The following is a 12,371-nucleotide window of genomic DNA, read 5'->3' as shown; positions in this document are numbered from 1 at the left end:
TTTATTTGGAATTGTTATGTGTCACTTTCTGTCAATAAAAAATTAACATGTTTTGTTGGTCTAATTCTGTAATCAGTCAAACAGAATAAAATAAAATTAAAAATGTACTTTTGAAAGTCAATATATTATTGTCGATATTAATATCATTATATTTATAAACAAAATTATCGGTTTACAATATTTCAACATCCTAAATCCATTTGGTCATTTTTCGACGATTAATAAGTTTCAAGGAAATTCTGAAACATGTACATATTTATATTTATTAAAAAGAGCTGATGCTAGAATAGGACCCCGTCAACTTCACTTACAAGCCCTAATACACAGCCATAAGTCCTGTGTTTTGAAAAAATCACAAGTGGTTAGATTCATAGAGAAACATGCAGTGGCGGCCCTACATATTTTTCAGGTGGTGAGAGATCTGGCTGCGCCCCCTTCCTGTAAAGGTGCAGTTCAGGTAAAGTGTGAAGAAACATTTCGTGTCACCTATTCTTAAGTAAATTTTGATGTAGTTTTCGCAAGATGAGAATTTTCAGAACAGATGTGATATTAATTGTCATTAGTTTCTTAATGTGGAAAATTGTATTGAAGGTCAATACATTTTTCATGCATTAAGTATACTACACAAATTACATGTTTTCTGTCATATGGTTTTGGCAGTCAGTACATTCATTTTTAATTTAATAAGAATGGAGGAATGCCACAAAAAACAGTGAATGAGGTTCATTCATTAGTACCTGCATTATGCAATGCAATATTGACAGTAGGGGTATTCACATTGCATCATCACATCAGATAGTAAAGTTGCAGAAAATGAAACCGTATGTGTTATGATGCATTGATTTGATACTCTGCTTGACAAATACTTCAACGATCTTTGTTACTTTTACCTGAGTAATAAATTCGACGTGACATTTAAAATATAATTGAATTTTTATTAAAAGCAGCTTGATGAAGTGCCTATCTGGAGGCACTGTGACAGATCTGAATTTGCGATAAAATAATCAGGTCTGAGAATATAATTTTTGCTGCTTTTTATCCATGTCACCAACTTATTGTTGTGACGGGCTTATAAACTTAACACTGAAATTCACCAGATATCGGAATAATTTATACATCCCTAGAACAAATCGTGAAAGTACAATGAAATCTTTGTTTTTCAAAGGATTCCATGAATTTAACCAGTTAATTTTCGAAGCTATTCATTACTTAGTGCAGTTGGCATATTTTTTTAGTTACTGTATTTTTAAAGTAAAAATAAGTTTCATGACAGACCAGTTTAAACAAATAGTTACAATATTTTTTTATCAACCCAAAACTTCAGGTTTCCAACTTCAAAACTGACGAAATTCAATACAATCGTTGAACCCCTATTTTTTCCCCTTGGGGGTGGAAATTGCTGATTCCCTTTCTTGATGCTTATTTACGCTATACAAAGCACCTACCTGCATATTTCAAGATTCTATATTTAGTAGCTTCGGCTGTACGTTAATATAACAGTGTCGGTCAATCAATAGGTACCCACTTATACAATATTAGCTGTTCCCTACTGTTTTACCGAAATTACCGTGGGGACCTACCCTATGTGTCATTTCTGGTCATGATCTATCTATCTACCAACTTACATTTGAATCCGTTGAGCTGTTTAGGCATGAAAAAGTAAAAAACGTTAATAAATTTATTACATTCATCGATCCTCACAAACTTTATGCATTTATAATATTAGTAGGAATAGGATTAACAGGGTTACCAAAGTATTTCATTCCAATACTTTCAGTTTTATTTTTGCTGATGCTATTCAATATTGTATAAGTGGGTACCTATTGATTGACTGACAGTTTTATATTAATGCAAAGCCGAAGCGACTGAACCTAGAAATATGCAGGTAGTTTTTTTGTATAGCGTAAATAAGCATAAAAAAGGGAATCAGGAATTTCCAGCCCCAAGGGGAAAAAATAGGAGTTTAAAGATTGTATTGAATTTCGACAGTTTTGAAGTAAGAAACCTGAAGTTTTGGGTTAATAAAAAAATATTGTAACTATTTATTTGAAATGGTCTATCACGAAACTTAATGTGACAAATCAAATTCTACGCGGGCGAAGCCTCGGGCAATAACTAGTTACCAAAAAAATTAGTTTTTTTAGCTCGGAACTGAGAAATTTGCATGTCCTTTCTTGTATGAATGTTTAACTTAGAAATGTTTATAAATAAACGAAAAAGATTCATGACAATATCATAGAAACCATAAAGAAATTATACTATGAAATGAATAATAATAATAATAATTTTTATTATCCTGTAAGACAATCAAAAAAGTAAATTGTGTAGGATTAATCAGAAAAAACCTTAAAAGTATAACTAAAAATAAGACAATTTACTAAGAGTAATGCATTCATTGAAATTTTCATATTATTATTCAATCATTTCCTGAAGGGAGTAATAGGTTTTCTCTAGTAGAAAAGACTTAAGTGTAATTTTGAAGCTGTGGATAGTACTAGAGTTTTTCAGTTCAAGTGGTAACAGATTAAATAATCTGAGCCCTATTACATTGGGGGAATTGTAAGTCAGTGCATTTTTACAATATGGCATATGAGAGTCTGTCTCGTACCTGGTATCAATAGAATGCACATTTTCATTTCTTATGGTTACGGTTATCATATATAAAAACACATAATTCGAATATATACAGGCATGGCAATGTTAGTATTTCAAAATTTAAAAAAATGCTTTTACAGCTTGTATTTCTTGAGACTCCTGCTATACATCTTATAATCTTTTTCTGGGCGACAAAAACATCTTTACATGAAGAGGAAGCTCCCCAGAAAGTAATACCATACCGAAGACGCGATTCAACTTGAGCATGATACAGCATAATCAACTGTTTCTGGTCTAAAATATTACGAAGGTTTCTCAGAAGATAATTCATGGAGTTCAATTTTGATATAACTATTCCACAATGAGTTTTCCAGCTGAGAAATTCATCCAAGTGTACACCTAAAAATTTCACCGTAGAGCACGGAGAATTTTCATCATCTTCAATTTGCAAGTTGAATCTGGCTATTTCTTTTTGTCTAGCATGAAATCTTATCAAACGTGTTTTTTGATTAATCAAATGTAGGGAATTTTCCTTGAACCAGGTGTTTAATTTCTGCAGGATTAAGTTACCTTTGATTTGTAGATTTTGATCTATTTTATCTGATATAACCAGTGATGTGTCATCTGCATATAGTGTAAAATGAGCATATGTGGATATGGATTCCATATTATTTACATATAATAAAAAAAGTATAGGGCCCAACACTGATCCCTGTGGGACACCTACATTAATATCCACATTATTGGATGTATATAACTTTCTCACATTATTATTATCATTGATGATACTGACATATTGCTTCCGTGTTGACACAAACGTTTTCAGCCAGTCAAGTGCATTTCCTTGTATGCCAATATTATGGAGTTTTATGTAAAGATTTTCGTGATCAACACAGTCGAATGCCTTACTGAGTTCACAGAAGACCCCGATAGGGCACTCGCCCCTGCTAATTGAATTCAAGACGTTAGAATATAAAGAATGAATCGCATCGGTTTTTGACTTTGAATTCTGAAAACCATATTGGTTTTTGGATATAATGTTGTTCTCATTCAAATAAACGTTCAGTCTATTCAAATATGCATATTCAAAGATTTTAGAGAAAACAGATGGCACTGTGATTGGTCGAAAATTTGTCATATTTGGATCGCCTTTTTTATATATGGGAATGACTTTTCCCGTTTTAAGAAGATTCGGAAAAATTCCTGTACAGTATGAAATATTTAGAGCCTAAAATTTTTCTCAATAGAAACCCTGGAACTTCATCATATCCAGATGCAGTAGGTGTTTTTTAATTTTGACCATAATAGCTTGTATAATTCATCTTGATTATAAGGTAGCAGTGAGAACTTATTTGAATGAGTATATTTTTCTAGTGGATTGAACAAGTTTGTGGAATTCTGCGTTTTTTTAATAATATTTAATGGGGCATTTCTGAAAAAATTATTGAAGCTATTCACAACTAAAGTTGGATCTATCTTCAATCCATTCGGCGTTTTCATTCCTTATTGATATGTTATTGTGAACCTTTACTTTGTTTGAGAGTTCCGATATGACCTGCCATGCTGATTTTGTGGGGTTATCTGAGTTGGTGCTTGCAGATAGTATCAGGTAAATAGTAACATTTATCTCAAATATTCACAAAAAAACTGTTCTTCGTCCATACACAGATGAATTTTGTACATTAACTATAAACATAATTGATATATAGTTTTTTGTGAATTTTTGTTTTGTATATTTCCTGAAAAGTTGAAAATAAAGTTATTCTATATTATAAAAATGGTGATGAAAATAATATATTAAATATATTCTTATTTGAATCAACTTATTAATCAGAATAATATTCAGTTATTAGACAACTTCCTCCCAACTTCCTAAATAGTAGGTTCTGGTCAATGCCTGCCAGTAAACAAACTACCTCCCCGACTACTGAATTATATCCGACAGACATTTATGCAAAATACCTCACAGAGGTTAATCTCGCAGATGTTTCTCGCTCATCCAACAGCGGGACCATGTTGGAATTATTCAAGATCACCTACAGACCGGTTTCAAGGTATTACCTCTAATCAGTGCAGGAAATTCATCATCAGTTTCGAAATATTTATTTTCTTATATGTCTTATAAGTCTATTCACCGTAATTATACCATGGGAGTGCCACAAGGTTCTATTCTGGGACCATTGCTTTATATAATATATGTCAATGATTTTGCAGGTGATGTTGTAATGTATGCAGATGATACAACCTTACTGGTAAATGGACCAAACGTCTCCGCTACAGTTGACTCTGCTCATATAGAAATATTGAAAGCACAGGATTGGTTCTCCAAAAATAAATTAGTTTGCAATGATAAAAAATCCTCTTTTGTAAGATTTAGTTATGCACCAAAAGGGTATGATCACAGCTTACTTTTAAAAGCATCAAATGGTTCGTTAAAACAAGTAACATCAGTTAAATTCTTGGGACTTAACCTCTCAGAAGATTGTAAGTGGAATCATCACATTCATGAAATGTGCAAAAAAATATCACCAATGTGCTATTGCCTGTATCAACTTAATAAAATTGTGGACAAATCTGTATTACTTATGTTTTATCATGCACATGTTCACTCTTTAATCTCATATAGCATATCAGCTTGAGGTTTATCTAGTGAAGCGCAAAGGGTGTTTATTTTACAAAAGAGAGCTGTCAGAAATATTCAAAGAGTAAGTAGACGCACGAGCTGTAAAGAACTATTCAAAATCCTAAAATTTTCACCTTATCTTGCATTTATATTTACCAGATACTGATTTTTGTAAAATCAGACAGACAATTGTTTGCTCCATTGAATAGAAACAAATACAGTACAAGAAATTCAACTTTATTGGAAATACCAATTCACAGACTGGCCAGGACCGAATCAAGTCCTTTTTATATGGGTATCAAATTATTTAATAAATTGTCACCTCATGTTAGAGAAATGTCGCTGAGAGAATTCAAACAGTATGTGAAACAACTTTTAATTGACAAAGCCTATTACTCTGTTGATGAGTATTTGAAAGATCCTATGTAATGTATAATTGGTTAATGACTTCATGGGTTGATTAGAATGCCAACACAATTACCAAATGTGGCTCAGTTCATAATTATATTTAATTTTGATGTACCTACGGTTTCAATCATATAATCGACTGTTTCAATCAACGGGGTTTTCTATCTATGTATTTAGATTTTATTTTATTTTATCTATCATATTTATTTTTTATTTTTATTATTGACTTGTTCTATGTCATCATGTTATGATCGTTATGAACGAATAAATATTATTATTATTATTATGTATGTCTCCTCGATAAAGTCTTCTAACACGTTTTGATCTCTGTTAGGGTGTTGGTACATGAGATGTATCTTCCCCGCTTGGGGCCTTGTTTACGAGATAGAGCTGAGCTGTTATTAGTTAACAATCTTTCTCTTAGACAAAGGTTTCATATGCATCGGAACCGCGTTTAAATTAATCGAGTTCCAGGCAGTTTGCTGTCTGGGTCGAATCTTTCCTGCACCAATTAGAGATAATACCTCGGTATCGGTCTGTGTGTGATCTACTCCAATAATTTCCTGCTGCTGGAATGCCTGTGGGTTAGCGTGGTGTTAGCCGGGAGATTCTGATACCGTACCTCCTCTAGTGTTAGACGACTTATCGACTACAGCAAATGGAACAAATTTCAAATCATAATGGGATGTGACGCCAATTCACTCCATACAGCTGGGGCAGCACGAATATAAACCATAGAGGTGAGTTACTCTTTGATTATATACTAGGGGAAGGGCCGTCAGTAATTAATGAGGGCTCGGAACCAACTTTTGTCACTAGTAATAGGCAAGAAGTATTAGACTTAACCATCAGCTCACATTCTCTGAGCAACAAGATACAACATTGGACTGCATCTACTGAATCTTCCTGTTCAGACCATAGATATATTATTTTCAATATTGAAACAGGTCTAAGACCAGTAGTGTAATATCGTGACTCAAAATGTACTGATTGGAGTAGGTATAAAAACACCCTCCAATCGTACTTCGAGGACGGATTCATTACTATTCACAGTAAATTGGCAAATAATATTTATTGGCAAAAATACATTGTTCAATGATACAAATTGTACGAGTCAATTTCCAAATAAATATAGAATTCCCACAGAAGGATATACCTACAGTAGTAATGATATGTATACAGTAGCGGAGCAATTTCGCGAAGCAGTGATCTCATCCTATCATGAGAACTGTCCACTGAGGATTAAAAGAGATAACCATAACTCTTCTTGGTGGAACAAAAGCCTGGAAAAACAAAGGAAAGAAGTTCGACGATTATTCAATCGAGCTACAGAGTCAGGTAACTGGGAGCCTTATAAAACTACTCTAACGACATACAACAAGAAAATTAGAGTGGCAAAATGAGAGTCGTGGTGGAGATTCTGTAAGAGTATCTCTGATTTACCTCGCGGCACAAGAATTCACAAAATTCTCTCTAGAGAGCCGACTGCTGAAATTGGGTCGCTTAAACGACCCGAACATTCACTTGTGTGAGCCACAATAAACCCTTCCGGGTTGCGGATGGGGGTCGAATAGACCCACTCGCTTTGGACTTAACCTAACCTAACATCCATTCATTGAAGTAACAAAAAAAATATAGATCCATCTCGTGTTTTCGCCACTAAAAATACCCAACTTACTGAAATCCTATAGAAAGAAAGAAATTTTATTGATGCTTTACACTCTTCATGTCTACACAAGTCAGGGGGGAATATCCTAGTAAAATAGGTAAGTCATGGTTATAATCACATCTACATAATATGAAAGGTTTAAACTTAAAGATAGTTATAAAATATTTGTGCTCTACCTGTGTTTCACTGCAACATCGGCAAAGAAGAGACCACATCATCAGACAGGAATTCTTCAATGCTATAATACGCTTTTTTGATAAGTATTTTTTTTTATTATTTGTAGGAAACTTTTAGTAGGGGTACAGCATAGAGCTTCAGGAATTTTGTTGAAGAATATTGGACCATAATAATTTTTATAATTTCTGATTTTAGACAACCTATGATACTGTAGAACTAAATTATTTTTTTGTCGGGTATTATGTAAATGAGTAGTGGATACATAGTCATAAGTTTTTATATTGATTTTTATAAACTTAATGCATTCATAAATGTATAGTGACAGTATAGTTAAGATACCAAATTTTATAATTTTTTCTCTAATATCCTCCCTATAAGTAAGAGAGAACATATATCGAATAGCTCGTCTCTGGATGCCAAAAATTCTTTCAGTATGTGCCGAGTGACCCCAACAAAGAAATGCATACAGAACTAGTGACTGAAATAAAGCATAGTAAGCCTTTAATAGCACTTCATTGCTAACAATTTTGGCCAAATTTTTTAGGAGATAAGTTACCTTGCATAGTTTTTTCGCTAAATAATCAACGTGAGATTTCCATGTTAAAGATGAGTCAAGCATTACTCCTAGAAATATCACATTTGACTTCAACTCCATGTGATGATTTCTAAGAGAGAAAACAATATAGTTACTTTTAGAGTCATTTAAGCGAAGCCTGTTACAGTTGAACCAATCATCAACCTTCAACTGTGCCTCTATGATTTTTTCCTTTAAATTAGTTATGGAGAGATTTGTTTCAATCAATGTTGTATCATCAGCAAAGAGGATCACCTCAGTGTCTGGCACCACCGCAGGTAAGTCATTGATGTATAAATTATTAATAGGATGGAAATGAAAAGAAAATTAAAACATACTTTCACACTTACTTGATGAAATTAGTGAAATAATGAGTAAAAAATATTGTCTAGATAATTTAAACAGTTTTTCATCAAATGATAATTTATCTATGTTTTAATTAATTTAAATGAAAGTATTCATATGATGTGTATCATTTTTATTTTTTGTCACAAGGCATATGCATATATATTGTTTGTAAAACTTTTATCTTTTGCAAATGCAATGTTATGATGTCATTAAAAATTGAATTCATTGCAATAAAATATATGTTGGTATTTGAAAATGAAGATATCAATTTTATCAAACACATAATTTATTTTCTGTATGCTGGAAATTAAGCATAATAATTAAGATTCGCTTTTTTCTTGGCTTGAACTTCCATAATAGCATCCATATAATCTTCATGGGTAACAGCAGTGGCATTTCTTCTCAAAGCTATCATACCTGCTTCAACACAAACTGCTTTACACTGAGCACCGTTGAAGTCATCAGTGGATCTAGCCAATTCTTCAAAGTTTACATCTGGGTTAACAGTCATTTTTCTTGAGTGAATTTGCATTATTCTTGCTCTAGCTTCTTCATTTGGATGAGGAAATTCTATTTTACGATCTAACCGACCTGATCGAAGTAAAGCAGGATCTAAGATATCAACTCGATTGGTAGCTGCAATTACTTTTATATCAGCTGTTGAACTAAAACCATCCAACTGATTCAAAAGCTCCAACATTGTACGTTGTACTTCACGATCACCAGCCTTCTCAGAATCAAAACGTTTCGTACCAATAGCATCCAATTCATCGATGAAAATTATAGCTGGTGCCTTTTCCTTGGCTAACGCAAAAGCATCTCTTACAAGTTTAGCACCATCTCCTATGAACATCTGAACTAATTGAGGTCCAGCTAGTTTCAAAAATGTTGATTTTGTCTGAGCAGCACATGCTCTAGCCAACAAAGTTTTTCCAGTTCCTGGGGGTCCATATAACAAGACTCCTGAAATTTACAAACTTTGTTGATAAATGAATAACAATTTTGAAAGTTCAATGATAAACATGAAATACTATTTCATTTTTTCATCAATAGGAGTATTAAACATTTTACGCCAATACAAAATGGGAATTAGGTTTGACCATCCCTCAAGTTCCTTGTTTGATTTATGACCTATCTATTTTGTAGAAATTCATAATAAAAGAGTATGAAGAAAATAACTTTTATCTAATTTCAACCAAGATTTTTATTTATTACAACTGGTTTCGGTTAATTAAACTCGAGAATTTACTTGAGAATGGTTTAATAAACTGAAACCGTTTGTAACAAAGAAAAAACTTGGTAGAAATTAGACAACAGTTATTTTCTTTATCCTATACCATAAGTTTCTCACATAATTTGAATATTATTGTCACAGATTTATCTCATAAACACTGAAATATCTTCTTCAGATGAAGTTACTTATGATGCACTGTTTGGAACCTTTGGTGTAGTAATGAATATTACTGGAGTTTTTTCCCAACACCAAATCGTTATTTTTAACACCTCGATCACCAAGTAATCATCTTCAAAAAGGAAGATGAAGTTATGTTAAAAAAAATCAATTAATATTGGTTGCATTATTATTATACAATTATATCATTATAACTTGTTACTGATATTTGGCAGATTTTACAGGAGAGGCAAAAAACTGATTTGTTGATTTCCACTGTTTGTTCATTTTATGTGTCGAATTCCTTATATTTGATCGTTAAATTCATTCTAAATTAGTTAACAATTGCTATATAATTTATAAATGTGGACTATATAAAAAAACATTGGTTAGAAAAAAAAAATCAGTATTTTTGAGTCACAAAATTGTTCAAAAGTCAATCAAATGTATTTTAATTTTCACTAAAACTCTTGACACTTCTACGCACAATATAGACTTTTAAATAATAGGGGAAACAAATCATTACATTTTTTATTTATCTAATATATAAAAATGGATGTTTGTTGGTTGGTAAGTGATAAACTTCTACATCGCTCAACCGATCGTGATGAAACTTGACATGCATAGGTAATTTTTGATAGAGAAGGATTTTAGGCTATCAATTTTTCTGTAACTCGCCACTAGATGGCGCTGTAGAACAATTTTTTGAAAGCACTGTTCTATAACGCTGCACACGCCTAAGTTTGTTGATTCTGATTCTGTCAAAACATTGGAACAGCAGCGATACAGCAATATAGTACTAGTACCTTATAAGAATATGTTTTCTTGATTTTTTGGTGTGAATATGAACTAAGTAAATATTTTGTGACGGAATGAATTGCCCAGATAGATTGATACTTAAGAAAATCCATCATAAACACACTCAATAATATTTAACTCATTCAATAACATAAATAGTGAGATATTTTTACAAAATCGTAACACGTGTTTTATTATGTTCATATTGAAAACGTATACTGAAACATATGCTGAAGTTTTGTAAACTTTTTCATAAAAATTCCACAGTAGAGTGATATTAGATACATAGAGGTGGTTTCAAGTCATTAGGGCTTTTAAGTCATAACCTTGATCATCATACATATGTCATAATACTCTAGGAATAAGTTCATGAATGGAACCTAGAATGTTTTATATTTGTTAGTACTGAAAACATAGAATTCCTGTATGAATGCTGACATGAAAAAACAATGATTCATCTCTAACAACTTATTATTCACTACCTGCGACTTACGACTTAAGAGTGATGTATGAATCTACCTTGACACTATACATTCCTAGAGAGGTCTTACACTTGTACACAAAATAAGCAATAGACAAAGAAAGTAAATAATACTAACCTTTAGGTGGATGAATCCCAAGATTAACAAATTTATCCTTGTGGGTCATTGGCAATACGACTGCTTCAATAAGTTCCTGGATTTGTTTGTCCAGCCCACCAATGTCTGAGTATTGTTCAGTTGGTCTTTCATCAACTTCCATAGCTTTTACTCTTGCATCATACTCCGCTGGTAATGTTTCTAGGATAAGATAAGAATCTTTGTTCACACCCACTAAATCTCCAGGTTTGAGCTTTTCTTCATCAACGAGCCCGATTACTGGTAGAAAATATGTTTGACGAGTAGATGTTTTTACAACGGCACATTTTCCCTTTCTTTGAGAATCCAAGTCTACAACTGCCCCGTCTTCTTCTTCCTCTTGAGGATCCACATCTAGCAGTTCTATAACATTAGATACCAAGTAAGGTAGCGTTTTATTTACCTTTATCTTTTCAGTGTTTTCTTTGATTTTTTCGTTTTGGGCTTGGAGTTCATGGTTTATTCTCATTACTTCGCTCTTCATTATTTTGATTTCATTATCGAGTAAACGCGTCCGGCTGACTATTTCATCAGTCGACATCCTCAGAACTTCCTCCCCCAATGATTCTTCCCCATCTTCCCAGATAGCTTTATCTTCTAGAGTAGACGACATTTCAAATAATAGTTTTAGCTTTAGCCACTGTTTAACAAACTAACAATGAATAACCTATAATAATTTTTGCGATGTCATATTTTTTTGTCAAAGAACTAAGTTCGTAAATAATTTGACACAGAACTGAAAAGTGAAACTGGATTTGCGTTCAGTGCTATTTATAGTAAATAGTAGCACTCACAGAACTATAACTAGTTCTGTGGTAGCACTTCAGATAAACATTCGACCGAAACTCGAGTTCGATTAAACCATAGTAGATTATACTAACGATACGTAATATCTATTTATGAGATCACAAGGCCATGCTGAATTTTCAAGGGCCGATTTAATGGTTCTTAAAAATGTATTATTTCCATAGTACTGAAGATCGACTTATGCCTTATGCCATCGATGGTAAGTGGTCACGTTGAAATATTTGAAGAATTAATAACAAAAATGAGAAAGTATTTTCCCAAGAGTTCTTGTTCTGTTTTCATATTTAGATTCTAAATACGATTAGAATGTTTCCTTAGTGAGAGCCATACAAAAAAAATCCACAGGAAAATAGGCAAAATTTTCA

At 32.6% G+C, this 12,371-nt stretch overlaps 1 protein-coding gene across 1 annotated transcript; it reads right to left on the bottom strand.

The window, feature by feature from the left end:
• Positions 1–8,662: 8,662 nt before the first annotated feature.
• Positions 8,663–11,933, bottom strand: Rpt5 (26S proteasome regulatory subunit Rpt5). The gene is made up of 2 exons (XM_023156540.2): positions 11,182–11,933; positions 8,663–9,357 (listed from the first exon to the last, which is right to left on the bottom strand). The coding sequence occupies exons 1-2, from the start codon at positions 11,810–11,812 to the stop codon at positions 8,702–8,704; spliced, it is 1,287 nt and encodes a 428-aa protein (XP_023012308.1). The 5' UTR covers positions 11,813–11,933; the 3' UTR covers positions 8,663–8,701.
• Between the last annotated feature and the right edge of the window lie 438 nt (positions 11,934–12,371).

The sequence above is a fragment of the Leptinotarsa decemlineata genome, unplaced genomic scaffold (genome assembly GCF_025532065.1).
Source record: "Leptinotarsa decemlineata unplaced genomic scaffold, Ldec_3_MD MMD2_P_RNA_scaffold_9, whole genome shotgun sequence".
NCBI classification, from domain to species: Eukaryota; Metazoa; Arthropoda; class Insecta; order Coleoptera; family Chrysomelidae; genus Leptinotarsa; species Leptinotarsa decemlineata.
This window is presented reverse-complemented; position numbering and strand designations above follow the sequence as displayed.

Coding starts and splice junctions, on each gene's coding strand:
- Rpt5 (XM_023156540.2), bottom strand. CDS start 11,812: ATGTCGTCTACTCTAGAAGATAAAGCTATCTGGGAAGATGGGGAAGAA. Junction 9,358..11,181: donor TGGGATTCATCCACCTAAAG/GTTAGTATTATT, acceptor TGTAAATTTCAG/GAGTCTTGTTATATGGACCC.